The sequence below is a fragment of the Bos mutus genome, chromosome 22 (genome assembly GCF_027580195.1).
Source record: "Bos mutus isolate GX-2022 chromosome 22, NWIPB_WYAK_1.1, whole genome shotgun sequence".
NCBI lineage: Eukaryota > Metazoa > Chordata > Mammalia > Artiodactyla > Bovidae > Bos > Bos mutus.
The window spans coordinates 61,134,872-61,147,673 of record NC_091638.1 but is presented as its reverse complement, the minus strand read 5'-3'; the positions used below and the strand labels follow the sequence as shown (position 1 = coordinate 61,147,673).

At 60.4% G+C, this 12,802-nt stretch overlaps 1 protein-coding gene across 4 annotated transcripts in view; it reads left to right on the top strand.

Moving 5' to 3' along the window:
- DEAF1 (DEAF1 transcription factor) overlaps positions 1-12,802 on the top strand; it is a 29,297-nt gene that overhangs the window by 5,116 nt on the left and 11,379 nt on the right. For 2 of the 4 annotated variants that reach the window (XM_070359918.1, XM_070359919.1), the window contains exons 5-11: positions 412-551; positions 2,543-2,608; positions 6,157-6,283; positions 6,932-7,060; positions 8,053-8,181; positions 9,570-9,817; positions 11,717-11,816. In XM_070359918.1, the coding sequence (XP_070216019.1) occupies positions 412-551; positions 2,543-2,608; positions 6,157-6,283; positions 6,932-7,060; positions 8,053-8,181; positions 9,570-9,817; positions 11,717-11,816 (939 nt within the window). The remainder of the gene's footprint in view (positions 1-411; positions 552-2,542; positions 2,609-6,156; positions 6,284-6,931; positions 7,061-8,052; positions 8,182-9,569; positions 9,818-11,716; positions 11,817-12,802) is intronic. The other 2 variants (XM_070359921.1, XM_070359920.1) reach the window with 1 other exon arrangement.

Genomic DNA, 12,802 nt, shown 5'->3' with positions numbered 1-12,802 from the left:
AGGGGGCGGGCCCAGGAGGATGTGGGTGGGCCCAGGTGGGCGAGGGGCGGGCCCAGGTAAGTGAGGGGTGGGCCCAGGTGGGTCTGCAGCCTCCACATAAGCTGAGGTCAAGGAAGGCTGTAATGGCATAGACTAGTCAAACAAACAGGCACTTTGAGGGGGCCGTAGGCCCAGACCATGTTTCCTGAGGTCTTGGGTCCACTTGGTGTCCGGTCGGCAGGAAGCTCTGCAAGTGGGCAGAGGTCATCAGCTCCACGAGGGAGGGGGTCGAGGCATGGTGCCCAGGGCATCAGGTGGATGCTTGGGCATGTGGTCAGATGCAATGCCCGCGGGTGTGGGTTCATGGCGGGGTGCAAGGGGGCAGTTGGCCTGGTGTGAGCAGGGAGCACAGCAGGTGGCCTGTCCTTTCAGGAGGCCGGGGTCGCTGTATCAAGCAGGGGGAGAACTGGTACAGCCCCACCGAGTTTGAAGCCATGGCAGGAAGGGCTAGCAGCAAAGACTGGAAGAGGAGCATCCGCTATGCGGGGCGGCCACTGCAGTGCCTCATCCAGGTACCCCAGCGCTCACCTCCCCACCTCCCGCCTCCCAGGGTGCCAGCTACGGGGCTCTGAAGGCCCACAGGCCAGAGTCAGACACATATCGTTTGAGTCCTCCACTTACTTGCTGTGTGACCTGGGGCAAGTCACTTAACCTTTCTGTTTCCCTGTGTTTGAATGGGACGTTGAGCAGGTTTGCACAGTACCTTGTGCAAGGATGAGGAATGGATGAGGCAACACAGCTTCCATTTCAGTGAGCACACGTGAGTTCATTTATTAACAGGAGAAAGTCAAACGGAAGTTTAATAACGTGTGTGGCAGAGAGACCCAATGAGACTGAGTAACTCTGTCCGTGACTTTCTGAAAGATACCAGCCATCTCTCTTGAGCTTATCCAAGGGGAGAGGGCCCCTGCTCCTGTTTCCAGTTTAGCTCCTGGGGTTGGCAGAGGCATCACGCCCATACTCCCTGGATGGGAAAGGTGGATGGTGTGTGCAGAGAGGTTCTGGAAACAATGGGTTCCATCCTCATGGCGGGGGTCAGGGTAGAGCTGGTTGGAGCCTGGGCCTGTCGCTTGAGGGCCACCCTCTCATTTGTTGTGGTGTCTCAGATCCTCTCCAGTGTTGCCATGTCTCTGAGACCCTGTCCCGTGTTGCGGTGTCTCTGAGGCCCTCTCCTGTGTCATCGTGTCTCTCACGCCCTCTCCCGTGCTGTGGTGTCGCAGTGTCTCTGAGACCCTCTCCCATGTCGCGATGTCTCCGAGACCCTCTCCCGTGTCGCGGTGTCTCCGAGACCCTCTCCCGTGTCGCGGTGTCTCCGAGACCCTCTCCCGTGTCGCGGTGTCTCCGAGACCCTCTCCCGTGTCGCGGTGTCTCCGAGACCCTCTCCCGTGTTGCGGTGTCTCTCAGACCGTCTCCATGTCGCGGTGTCTCCGAGACCCTCTCCCGTGTCGCGGTGTCTCTCATGCCCTCTCCCGTGTCGTGGTGTCTCTGAGACCCTCTCCCATGTCACGGTGTCTCCGAGACCCTCTCCCGTGTCGTGGTGTCTCTGAGACCCTCTCCCGTGTCGCGGTGTCTCTCACGCCCTCTCCCGTGTCGTGGTGTCTCTGAGACCCTCTCCCATGTCACGGTGTCTCCGAGACCCTCTCCCGTGTCGCGGTGTCTCTCACGCCCTCTCCCGTGTCGTGGTGTCTCTGAGACCCTCTCCCATGTCACGGTGTCTCCGAGACTCTCTCCCGTGTCACGGTGTCTCCGAGACTCTCTTCCGTGTCGTGGTGTCTCTCACGCCCTCTCCCGTGTCACGGTGTCTCCGAGACCCTCTCCCGTGTCGCGGTGTCTCCGAGACCTTCTCCCGTGTCGTGGTGTCTCCAAGACCCTCTCCCGTGTCGCGGTGTCTCTCAGACCGTCTCCATGTCGCGGTGTCTCCGAGACCCTCTCCCGTGTCGCGGTGTCTCTCACGCCCTCTCCCGTGTCGCGGTGTCTCTGAGACCCTCTCCCATGCCGCGGTGTCTCTGAGACCCTCTCCCATGTCATGGTGTCTCCGAGACCCTCTCCCGTGTCGCGTGTGTCTCAGACCATCTCACGCCTCCGTGTGTCCCACGTGTCTCTGAGGCCCTCTCCCATGTCTGAGACCCTCTCCCATGTCATGGTGTCTCCGAGTCTCTCATGCCCTCTCCCGTGTTGTGGTGTCTCTCACGCCCTCTCCCATGTCGCGATGTCTCCGAGACCCTCTCCCGTGTTGCGGTGTCTCTCAGACCATCTCCTGTGTCGCAGTGTCTCACGCCCTCTCCCGTGTCGCGGTGTCTCTCAGACCGTCTCCCGTGTCACGGTGTCTCACGCCCTCTCCCGTGTCACGGTGTCTCACGCCCTCTCCCGTGTCACGGTGTCTCACGCCCTCTCCCGTGTCACGGTGTCTCACGCCCTCTCCCGTGTCGTGGTGTCTCACGCCCTCTCCCGTGTTGCGGTGTCTCATGCCCTCTCCCGTGTCGCGGTGTCTTTTGAACCCCAGGATGGCATCCTGAACCCTCATGCAGCCTCCTGCACCTGTGCCGCCTGCTGTGACGACATGACCCTGGTGAGTGCCCCTTCGGCCCCTCTCCGGCTACTTCCCCCTTAGTTTCCCCTCAGACTCTGTTCATCGGCTGTTGCTCTGGTGGCTGAGGCCTCAAGTGGGCCCCTGGACTGCTCAGAGGACCCGAAGGGGACCTTCCTAGATAAAGTAAACCGCGTGACGTCCCCGTCCTGCCCCCCCAGGCTTTTCTCACGGTGATGACAACGCGCTGTTTTACGTTTTGCATTTTTAACATCATTTTGTAAAAAATATCGCACGGAACTGCTTTGTTTAGAGAACAGTAGCGTCTTCGCAAGTCTTTGCTTACCCGGGTCCCTAACTGTTAAAGGCGGGCGTTGTCCCGACTGACTCCGCTGAGCGGCTTTCAGCGTGAGGCCAGTGTGCCCTGTGTGAACCACCAGCTTTGTTTCAGGAGTTCTTATTATTGAATATTATTTTTAAATGTCTCAAAAGTTAAAAACCTGCTTAATGAGGTTTCCTCTTAAGAATTTTTTTAAAGGTTTTGTTTTTAGTACTTTTAAAACACTTATTTACTTTTGGTTGCCCTGGGTCTCTGCTGCCATGCGGGCTTTCTCCAGCTGCAGCGGGCGGGCCTCTGGCTGCGGGGCGCGGCTCTGGGGCGCGCAGGCCTCCGCAGTGGCCGTGCCTGGGCTCGGTATTGTGTGCACGGGCTTGCTCGCTCTGCAGCATGTGGAACCTTCCCAGACCAGGGATCGAACCCGTGTCCCCTGCATCGGCAGGCAGATTCTCATTCACTGTACCATGAAGGAAGTCCTCCTTTTTAAAGTTCGATTGCTCATCTGGTTAACTATTAGCAGCTGTGTAGGAAAGCCAACTGGAGAGACGTTCTTGACTGGGAAAACCAAATATCCTGAAACCGTCTAGTTTGTATACAGATCACATGTGATTCTAATAGAACGTTGTTGTTCAGTCACTGAGTCTCGTTCGACTCTGTGACCCCACGGACTGCAGCACACCAGGCTTTCCTGTCCTTTACTATTTGCCAGTTTCCTCAAACTCATGTCCAGTGAGTCGATGATGCCTTCCAACCATCTCATCCTCTGTCACCCCCTTCTCCTCCTACCCTCAATCTTTCCCAGGATCAGGATCTTTTCCAGTGAGTCGGCTTTTGGCATCAGGTGGCCGAAGAATTACCCAGCAGGATATTTGTGTGAGAATAAGATACTTTTAAAGTTTGCTTGAGGGGACCGGCAGGTGATGTTCTTGGATATCCTGCAGGGGTCAAAGGAGCAGAGCAGGAGGTTTGCCCCGTCAGGAAGTGTGGAACACACAACAGGATTGTCTGTGGTCTCCGCAAATGCCGAAACCCCAAGGTGTCACCTGCAGGGCGGAACCTGGATGCTGAAAGCTAGAAGCTGCCAGAAGAGAACTCAGGGATGCTATGGACCTGTGGGGTGGCAGCCTCTGTGTGGGGAACGTGTTCTTCTCCCCAAATAGATCTACAGGTTTGACGTGGCTCCCTTCACAGTCCTGGCAGGATTTTAAGGATTCTAAGGTTTCTATGGAAAGGCAGAGGAAATGGAATTGCAGCAGAGCTCTGAGAATGAAGACTAAGACTGCAGAGGCCACAGCTCGGGCCCCAGACCTGCCAAGTGGTGTCCTTGGGTGAGAGTGTGTGGTTTTGCGGAGGAGGGCCTGTCAATCTAGGGGCAGACCAGCCACCCACACGGACCCAGAAGGCGTGGGGCCAGTCGGACACTGTAGGCATAGAGTGACCCTTGACCCAGACGTCCTACTTCGTATACCAGTGAATTAAAAGTGGATTCTAGAGTCAGATTTGTTGAAAACAAAATTAAAGTTTCTAGAAGAAAATCTGTGATCTTAAGTTAGACCTGGGGTTTCTTAGACGTGGAACCACAGGTGCAGTCCACGAAATAAAGTCTCGTACGTCTCCTTCGTCAAACGGACACGCTTTGGCTCCGAGTCAGGAACGGTGGTCTGCAGAGCTCCATGGGCCAACCCCCAGAGACATAATCCTCATTGGCGAAATAATGGAAAAACCTGCTTAGAATCTCTGAAAGCTGTCCTGGTGGCATATAGCAAAAAATATTTATCCAGGAGAATTTTGTGAGTCTGGTGTGTGAGCCAGGGCCTGTTCCCTGCCCGCGGCCCTGCTCGGCTGAGGGAAAGCTCCGCTCCAGGCCCCCGGCCCCATCGTCCCGGCCCCACTCGCCCGTACCCCACACGGTGGAAGTCCCCGCGGTAGTCACGGCAGCAACAGGACCACGGAGTTAGGCTGATGGCCGTGAGTGCTGCCCAGGCTCCGCTCCAGGGCAGTGTGTGGGCGGATGCCAGCTAAGCGACTGTCCTGGGGCGTTTCCTCTAGATGTGTCCCAAAAGCCCCCAGCACAGAGCCCCAGGTGCCTGGATCCCACAGCGGAGCAGTTTGCAGAGGGTAGAGCAGTCGGCTGGAAAGAGCGGAGCCAGCAGCTGGTGCGGCAGCTTGACTGCTGCTGCCCGGAGGGGCCACGGGGGACAGCTCGTGCAGGACTCCAGCCGGGAAGCCTGGAGGAGAGCAGACGTCTGCATGGCGGTCCAGTACAGCGCCCAGGATGTCCAGCTTCAACAGAAGTCATGAGATGTGTAAAGGAACGGGGGTGTGTGGACCCCACAGAAGAACAGCAGCAGGCAGTGGACCCTTCCCGTTGTAGCAGCAGCTGACAGGGCTTCCAGGCAGGCTCCGTGTCTGCAGGGCGGAAGCGTCCTCATCAGGGGTCTCGATCTCGGTCTCAGTCTGCGGGGCCGGGGCAGGCACCATGGCCTGGGTGCCACCGCCAGGCACCACTCCCGGGGCAGCAGCAGCACACGTGGGCTTTCTCACAGCTGTGGAGGCGGCAGCCCGGGTCCCAGTGCTTGTTTGCTGCTGGCAGGGGCTCCTCTTGGCCTGCAGGCTCTCACTCACGTGGCAGTTAGGGGGTGTTTCTGGTATTTCCTCCTCCAGGGACACTAATCCCACCAGGTTAGGGCCGCCCCCATCCTTACTCCTAATGCAGCCACACTGCTGGTTGAGACCTCACAGGTCAGCCCAGAAGGTGTGACGACATCTCATCACGTGGAGAAAAATCACAAAAGGGAGGAGCCCAGCGGAGATCCTGGGGTTGAGAAGAAAGTCCACGCTTGGGTCCACAGCACATGCGGAAGGGCAGCAGGGAGGGCCAGTTAGCCCACGGGGTCTCGGGCACGAGCTGGGAGGCTCCCCAGCCTTCCCCTTGTCCTGCCTTGGTGCTCCATCTAGGGCCTCTGCTCCTGTGCGTCTGGGCCTGTGGGGCGCCCCCTGGCCTCGTGGGCCCCGTTTGTTTTCTGTCTCCTGGGCATTCCTGAAACTCTGATGTGGACGATGCTCACTGTTTGAAGCGCTTTCACTCACTCGGTCTCCCTGAAAGCACCTCTTCTGTTACTTCGAGGCACTGGGGGCTGAAGAGAGCTAAGAGCTGGGCGTGTCCCTGCGTGGGTGCGTCCCTGGGCAGGGCAGCCGTCGGGACAGAGTCGGGTGGTTCCCTCACATCTCCCTCTGTCCCCCCACCCCCTAGAGCGGCCCCGTCAGGCTCTTCGTGCCCTACAAGAGGCGCAAGAAGGAGAGCGAGCTGCCGGCCACGCCCGTCAAGAAGGACGCACCCAAGAACATCACCCTGCTCCCCGCCACCGCCGCCACCACCTGTGAGTGTCTGCGCAGCCCCTGCCGCCACGCGCGCTCTTAGTGTGTGCTGCTCACGCGTGTGGCCAAGGGCTTTGGGTCTAAAACGGCACAGCTCCTGCTCCCAGAGGCTCCTTGGCCTCCTGGGTCCCGGCTTCTCCTCCGCATTGGCTTCATGCCAAGTGCGCAGGTCTGGGTCTCGGGCAGCCCCCCGCCCTCAGAGGCTGCGTATGCCCCAGTGGGCAGGCGAGGCTGGTAGGAGTTGAGGGAGGAGCCCTTGCTCCTGAAACCTTGAGACGGTGGGTGGGGGTGGAGGGAAGACCCAAAGGGAGGGAAGGTCTGGGGGCTGATGGGTCCTCAGAGACTGTCCACGACCCAGTGGGTCCTTCGGGGCCTGGAGGACACGGAGCTCTGAGATGCTGGGAGGCGTGGCTGCTGTTTCTCTTCAACTTCAGTGAGTGTTTTCCTTAGAGAGGGTACACGCATGTGTGTGTTTAGGATCCAACAGCCAGAGCCGCCTCTGGGGGCGTGGGCCTTGCCCTCACTGGCGCTAGGCACCACCCTGTGGAGATGGGCTGGGGGGCCCCCGGGCACTGCTGTGCACCCCACGCCACCCCTGCCCCATTGGTGGGTTTCCGGCTGGCCGAGTAACGGCTGCCCTGCCCTTGCAGTCACCGTGACCCCCTCAGGACAGATCACTACCTCGGGTGCGCTGACCTTTGACCGGGCGTCCACCGTAGAGGCCACTGCGGTCATCTCGGAAAGTCCAGCCCAGGGCGACGTCTTTGCAGGAGCCACAGGCAAGTGGTCTCAGCCCTGGTGCCCTGGCCCCGAGAGACTCCCCTTTCACCGGCAGGAGCCATGGAGACCCCGAAGGAGGGAGTGGGGCTGGGGGCTTGGCCGGTGGTGGAGGACCAGGACCTGAAAAGCTGAGGCTGCTGGTGGAACGTAGAGAGAGCCGGCGGGCAGAGGCGCCCTGTGCATCTGTAAACTCTGAGGCCACGTTAGGGAGCAAAAGGGAGCAGTGGGAGCCCACCTGCTCCTGTGCCATCCTGCCCCACTCCGGGCCCCCGCGCGTCGTCGGTTCTGGTTCCTTCCGGGCCCCCGTGCGTCATCAGTTCTGGTTCCCTCCCGGCCCCCGCGCCTCATCTGTTCTGGTTCCCTCCGGGCCCCCGCGCCTCGTCGGTTCTGGTTCCCTCCAGGCCCCCGCGCGTCGTCAGTTCTGGTTCCCTCCGGGCCCCCGTGCGTCATCAGTTCTGGTTCCCTCCCGGCCCCCGCGCCTCATCTGTTCTGGTTCCCTCCGGGCCCCCGCGTGTCGTCGGTTCTGGTTCCCTCCCAGCCCCCGAGCCTCATCGGTTCTGGTTCCCTCCCGGCCCCCGCGCCTCATCGGTTCTGGTTCCCTCCCGGCCCCCGAGCCTCATCGGTTCTGGTTCCCTCCGGGCCCCCGCGCGTCGTCGGTTCTGGTTTCCTCCAGGCCCCGGCGCTGTCGTCGGTTCTGGTTCCCTCCGGGCCCCCGCGCGTCATCAGTTCTGTTCCACTCCCACCCCTGGCCCTGTCGTCGGTTCTGTCCCCCTCCGGGCCCCGGCGCTGTATTCGGTTCTGGTTCCCTCCGGGCCCCTGCGCGTCCTCAGTTCTGGTTCGCTCCGGGCCCCAGTGCATCGTCGGTTCCCTTTCCTTCTGGGCCCCTGGCGCTGTTGTCTCAACAGTCCACTTCCTCCACTTGTGAGCTCGGGGGCTGTCTGGCTGGGCGCGCAGCAGCGGGGTCACGGGCATGGCGCCCCTCTCCGCACAGTGCAGGAAGCGAGCGTGCAGCCTCCGTGCAGGGTCGGCCACCCGGAGCCCCACTACCCCGGTTATCAGGACAGCTGCCAGATCACACCGTTCCCAGAGGCCGCACTGCCGACATCTCATCCCAAAATAGGTGAGTGAGAAGGAGCCCTGCTCCCGAGGTCTGGGGAGGCAGGGCTGTTTGTAGACTGGAAGCTACTGCCAGATGCTAGGTGGGGCAAGGCTGCTCACCTAGTGCCCTGTGCCCTGCAGAGCCTAGAATCTGCCGGGCTCCACCCGGGACGCTGCTCTGGGTCAGTGTCCCCGAGGGCACTTGTGCCCTGGCTTCAGGTGCGAGAGTGTGCGTGTCCGTGACTCACTGGCCTGAAGCTTGCCAGCACGTCCTTGTGTGTGTGTATCTGATTGTCACTACCTGCCTCCCCCGACCCACCTCCTAAAGCCTAGCCCCAGCCCCGGCAGAGCCCCAGCAGGCCGCGGCCAGCCTCGGGGGTGTTCACCCATGTGGCCGCGGCACTCCTGCCTACCTGCTCCTTGCTGATTCCAGTGTGGACTCGGGGTTTCCTGTTTCCTTCAGGGCGGTGCAGCCTGTTCCTGGGGTGATCGTGTCGGGGTGGGTTCTGGTCTAGACCGCGGGGCCCCTAGACCGGGGCTCCGGTCTAGACCGATGCCCCCTCTGTCTGCCCTGTCCCACTGCCCCTCCCCTTAGGTCCGGCGCAGCGAGGGCTGGAGGCTCGCTTCAGGGTCCTGTCTTCCAGACCCCGTGCTTCCGCTCCCGGGGGCGGGTTCACAGCCGAGGTCTGGCCACTCTGTGGGTCTGGCTCCTGAGCACTGACTCTGCATCTCGTGCAGCTCTTGTCTAGTGGTTCACCCAGGAGCTGAAAATGGGCCTTGGTGGGGCATTTGCGCCAAGGACTCAGCCGGTGCTCCCATCAGGGCTTTTCCTCAGAGGAGGCCGACGTGCACAGCAAGGCCTGGGTGCGCGTGTCTCCCCCGGGGCATCTCTGCCCAGGTCCCTTGGGACAGAGGTGGGCAGGCCTCGTGCGTCCAAAGTGTGAGTCTCCATGTCCTGTCCAGAGCCAGCGTCGCCCCAGGTTCCCTTTCCACCCCCGTGATTTCTTCTGCAGCTGAGAGGAACCTGCCCCCCGCTAGCCCTGATCTGTGCCCCAGACCCCGTGCCCACAGACGGCCCTGAAGTTTTCTGTGTGAGCAGAAACGAAACCAGGAGGCTTCAGCTCCTGCTTGCACTTGGCGTGCCATCCGTGGTCGGGCAGCTGTAGCCGCAGCAGGGGTCAGAGGGGGCGCCGGGGGGGAGGGCGTCTCTGCACCTGCAGTACCTTAGGTGCCCTCTAGGCCTGCGCTCTGTGCACCAGCCCGGTCTCCCTCACTCAGTGAGAACACGGAGGCCCCTGGAGCCAGGTCTCTGTGCACCAGCCCGGTCTCCCTCACTCAGTGAGAACACGGAGGCCCTTGGAGCCAGGTGACGTGCTGACTCCTTGCTCTGTTTTGCTTCCCTCGGGCTAGTGCTGACGTCCCTGCCGGCCCTGGCAGCGCCGCCCTCCACCCCCACCAAAGCTGTCTCCCCCGCGGTGGTCAGCGGGCTGGAGGTGTCGGAGCAGCGGACCTGGCTGTACCTGGAGGAGATGGTTAACTCCCTGCTCAGCACCGCGCAGCAGCTGAAGACGCTGTTCGAACAGACCAAGCAGGCCAGCTCCTACCGGGAGGCTGCCGCGGCCCAGGCCAGAGCCCAGGCGGACGCCGAGCGGAAGGAGGTACCGTCTGCGCCGCGGGTGTGTGCCGCCTTCCCGGGCAGGGGCGCGGGGGGCGCACACGCAAGTGAAGCTTGTCTGCTAGCGAGGCAGGCGTCCCCCTCGGGTGTTCAGCTCTCACACACACTCCAGTACCACCTGTGGCAGACGGCGCGCGTCCCGTCAGGCCAGCCTCCCCGGGGACTGTCCCCTGTGACGCGGAGTCGCGGGGGCAGCAGGGTGTTGCCGGTCACAGTTGCTGTGGACTGTAGTTTGTAAACGGACCACGTTGATTTTTTCTCACCAAATCTATGTAAGAAAAATTTTCACTTTACTACTTTTTGTAGACAAGAGGAAAGAAAGTTTTATCGCATTCTTAATTATGCTTTTGTTTTGCTGAGGCTTGCAGAATCTGGCAGGGGGCTGGGGAGGACTGTCACAGCCAGGACGCAGTGGGCTGAAAGCCCACCTGCGTCTTGTGGAGCCCCTTTACTCTGATGGGTCCCGAGCGGCCGCTTAGCACGGTCGCCTGTCTGCTGTCGGCTGATTCTGACCCTCTGGTCGTCTCAGGACCCGCTGTGCGCACTCCTCCCCTTGCACCTGGGGACACCCTGCTCCTGCTGGTTCCAGGCCCCTTGGTTCCAGGCAGAAGCTCTGAGCCCTGCTGGGTTCTGTGTGCTCACCTGGCAAGCGCGGGACTTGGTCCTCACGAGCAGCTGAGCTGGCTGCTCCCCCGCCCGTCGTGTGGGGATCTGTCTCGGCTTCCGCTGCTGGGCATGGCTGTAGGCCTGGTCTGGGCAGGACGGGCGTGGTCTTGCTGCTGCTCTCATGCGTGGGGCTGCAGGCTCTCCTGGAGGGGGTGGGGGCACCGTGGGCACAGCTGTCTCGCCCATTGTTTCTGCTGGCTCGGCCCCGTGCTGGCTCCCTGGGGACGGCCAGGGCCTGTAGCCGCCGTGCATGGCATGCATTTCCTTGGTTTCTGGCCATCTGCAGCTCTAGCCTCAGCCTTCTGCCCACACCCTTCCCTCCCCTGCCCCAGGTTCAGCGTCACAACCCACCTCCCCGCCAGTTCCTGCCCCACCTGCCAGGGCCTCCCCCCAGCCAGGCCCCCTCCATTCCTGCCGGCTCTCCTTGCTTTCCAGACCTCAGATCGCTGCCTTCTGGCTCCCTGGTGACTGTTGGGAGGGTCAGCCTGCAGGCTGCTCTGGTGACCCGAAGGACAGCTGCCCCTTTTTCTCTTTGGCTTGGGAGGTTGTTCGTCTGAGCCACAGTGGTCTCGTGTTGCTCAGAGACTAACTTTTTAATCATTTAATATTTGCATATTTCACATTCATAAGCATTTTACTACTTTTATTTTTTAAACGTTTATTTGTATCTGTTTTATAACTAGTCTCGTTTGTTTTTGTGTGCTCATGCGTTCACATATTTATGATCTTATACTTTAGAAAAATCCCTAACATGCATGATGAAAGCGTGTTCTTTTTCTCGTTGAAACACGGTTCACATGCTGTAGGACTCACCCCTTTAAGGTGTGCAGTCCAGGAGCTGGCTCACACACGCATTCAGTCCCCATTGATTCCAGGGCTCTTCACCTCCCAGGGAAGCCCCGGGCCCATGAGTGCCACCCCACCCGCCCCGGTGCACAGTCCAGGAGCTGGCTCCCACACTCGTTCAGTCCCCGTTCATTCCAGGGCTCTTCACCTCCCAGGGAAGCCCCGGACCCGTGAGCACCACCCCACCCACCCCCAGGTCCCTGCTGCACTCACCCGCTTCCTCTCTCTGACTCTGCCTGTTCCCACCCACCCCAGACCCCGGTTACACTCACCCACTTCCTCTCTCTGACTTTGCCTGTTCTGCACATTTCTTGGAAATGGGAATCACACAGGATGTGGTCTTTTGTGTCTGGCTCCTTTCCCTGAGCAGTGTTTCCACGATGCGTCCATACTGTGGCCTGGATTAGCGTTTCACTCCTGTTCACGACTCCATGCCAATCGCCGCGTCCCGGGCTGCTTTTCACTCCTCGGTCAGTGGACGCTGCCAGTGTCTCTGCCCTCTGATCTCTGTGCACAGCCGTCTGCGTGGATGTGTGTGCTGCCCCTTCTCCAGGGGGTGAGGCTGGGAGCCCAGCCGCCGGGTCCATGGAGGCTCCCAGTTCACTCAGCAGCTGCCAGCCTGTGTGCCAGCCTGTGGTTGCCTGTCCGACGCCCACCATCGTGTGTGCCCTGCCCCTGCTGAGCCTGGGGGCTGTGGGGGAGACCCTTGTCCTTGTTTAGAGTCCAGGGCCGGGAGTGCAGGTGTGGGGAGACTGCTGTGCACCCCCCAGCTCAGCAGTCAGACCAGCTGGACAGTGGGCAGGCAGCTCGGGCTGCTGACCAGGGCCTCCTCCCAGGAGGGAAGTGCAAGAGGAAGCGGTTTAGCTTTCAGTTTGACATCTTTCATAGATTTTCTTGGACTTTCTTTCAGAGAATAAACTACGAGTAAGTTCTGTGAAAACTCTCCGACGACGGATGGGCTGAAAGAGAAAGTGTAGGTTAGGATGCAGCGTGGGTTCCCACCTGGTTGGGTCGTGCGGGTACTTTCAGGGCCCTGTGCTGGGCCAGCTGCCTGGGTTTTGTTTCTCAGATAGGACCAGCCCACAGTCATGGCCAGGCTCATCCACACGAAGGGTCCAGAAGCTGAATTCCTGCCATGCAGACCTCTTGACGTGCGTGTCTGGCGGGTCAGCCAGGAGCATCTGGCATGGCGGGGTTGCTCAGGTCCCCACCCATGAAAGGCTGGGCTGTGCATTTTGTTTGTAATTTCATGTATTTCTAGGAAACAAATGCGACATGAGATGCCTTTACACTTAACAGTCCTGTTTGGTGGAAGATGCTCAGCCTCTAGTGAGAGGCTTGAGCCTCCTCCTCCACTGGGACATCATCACATGTCCATAACCTGAGTTCCGACACTGGTGGGGCTCACAGGCTTAGGCTCCTCGGGTGACCTGGTTCTGTTTCCTGCAGATGTGGG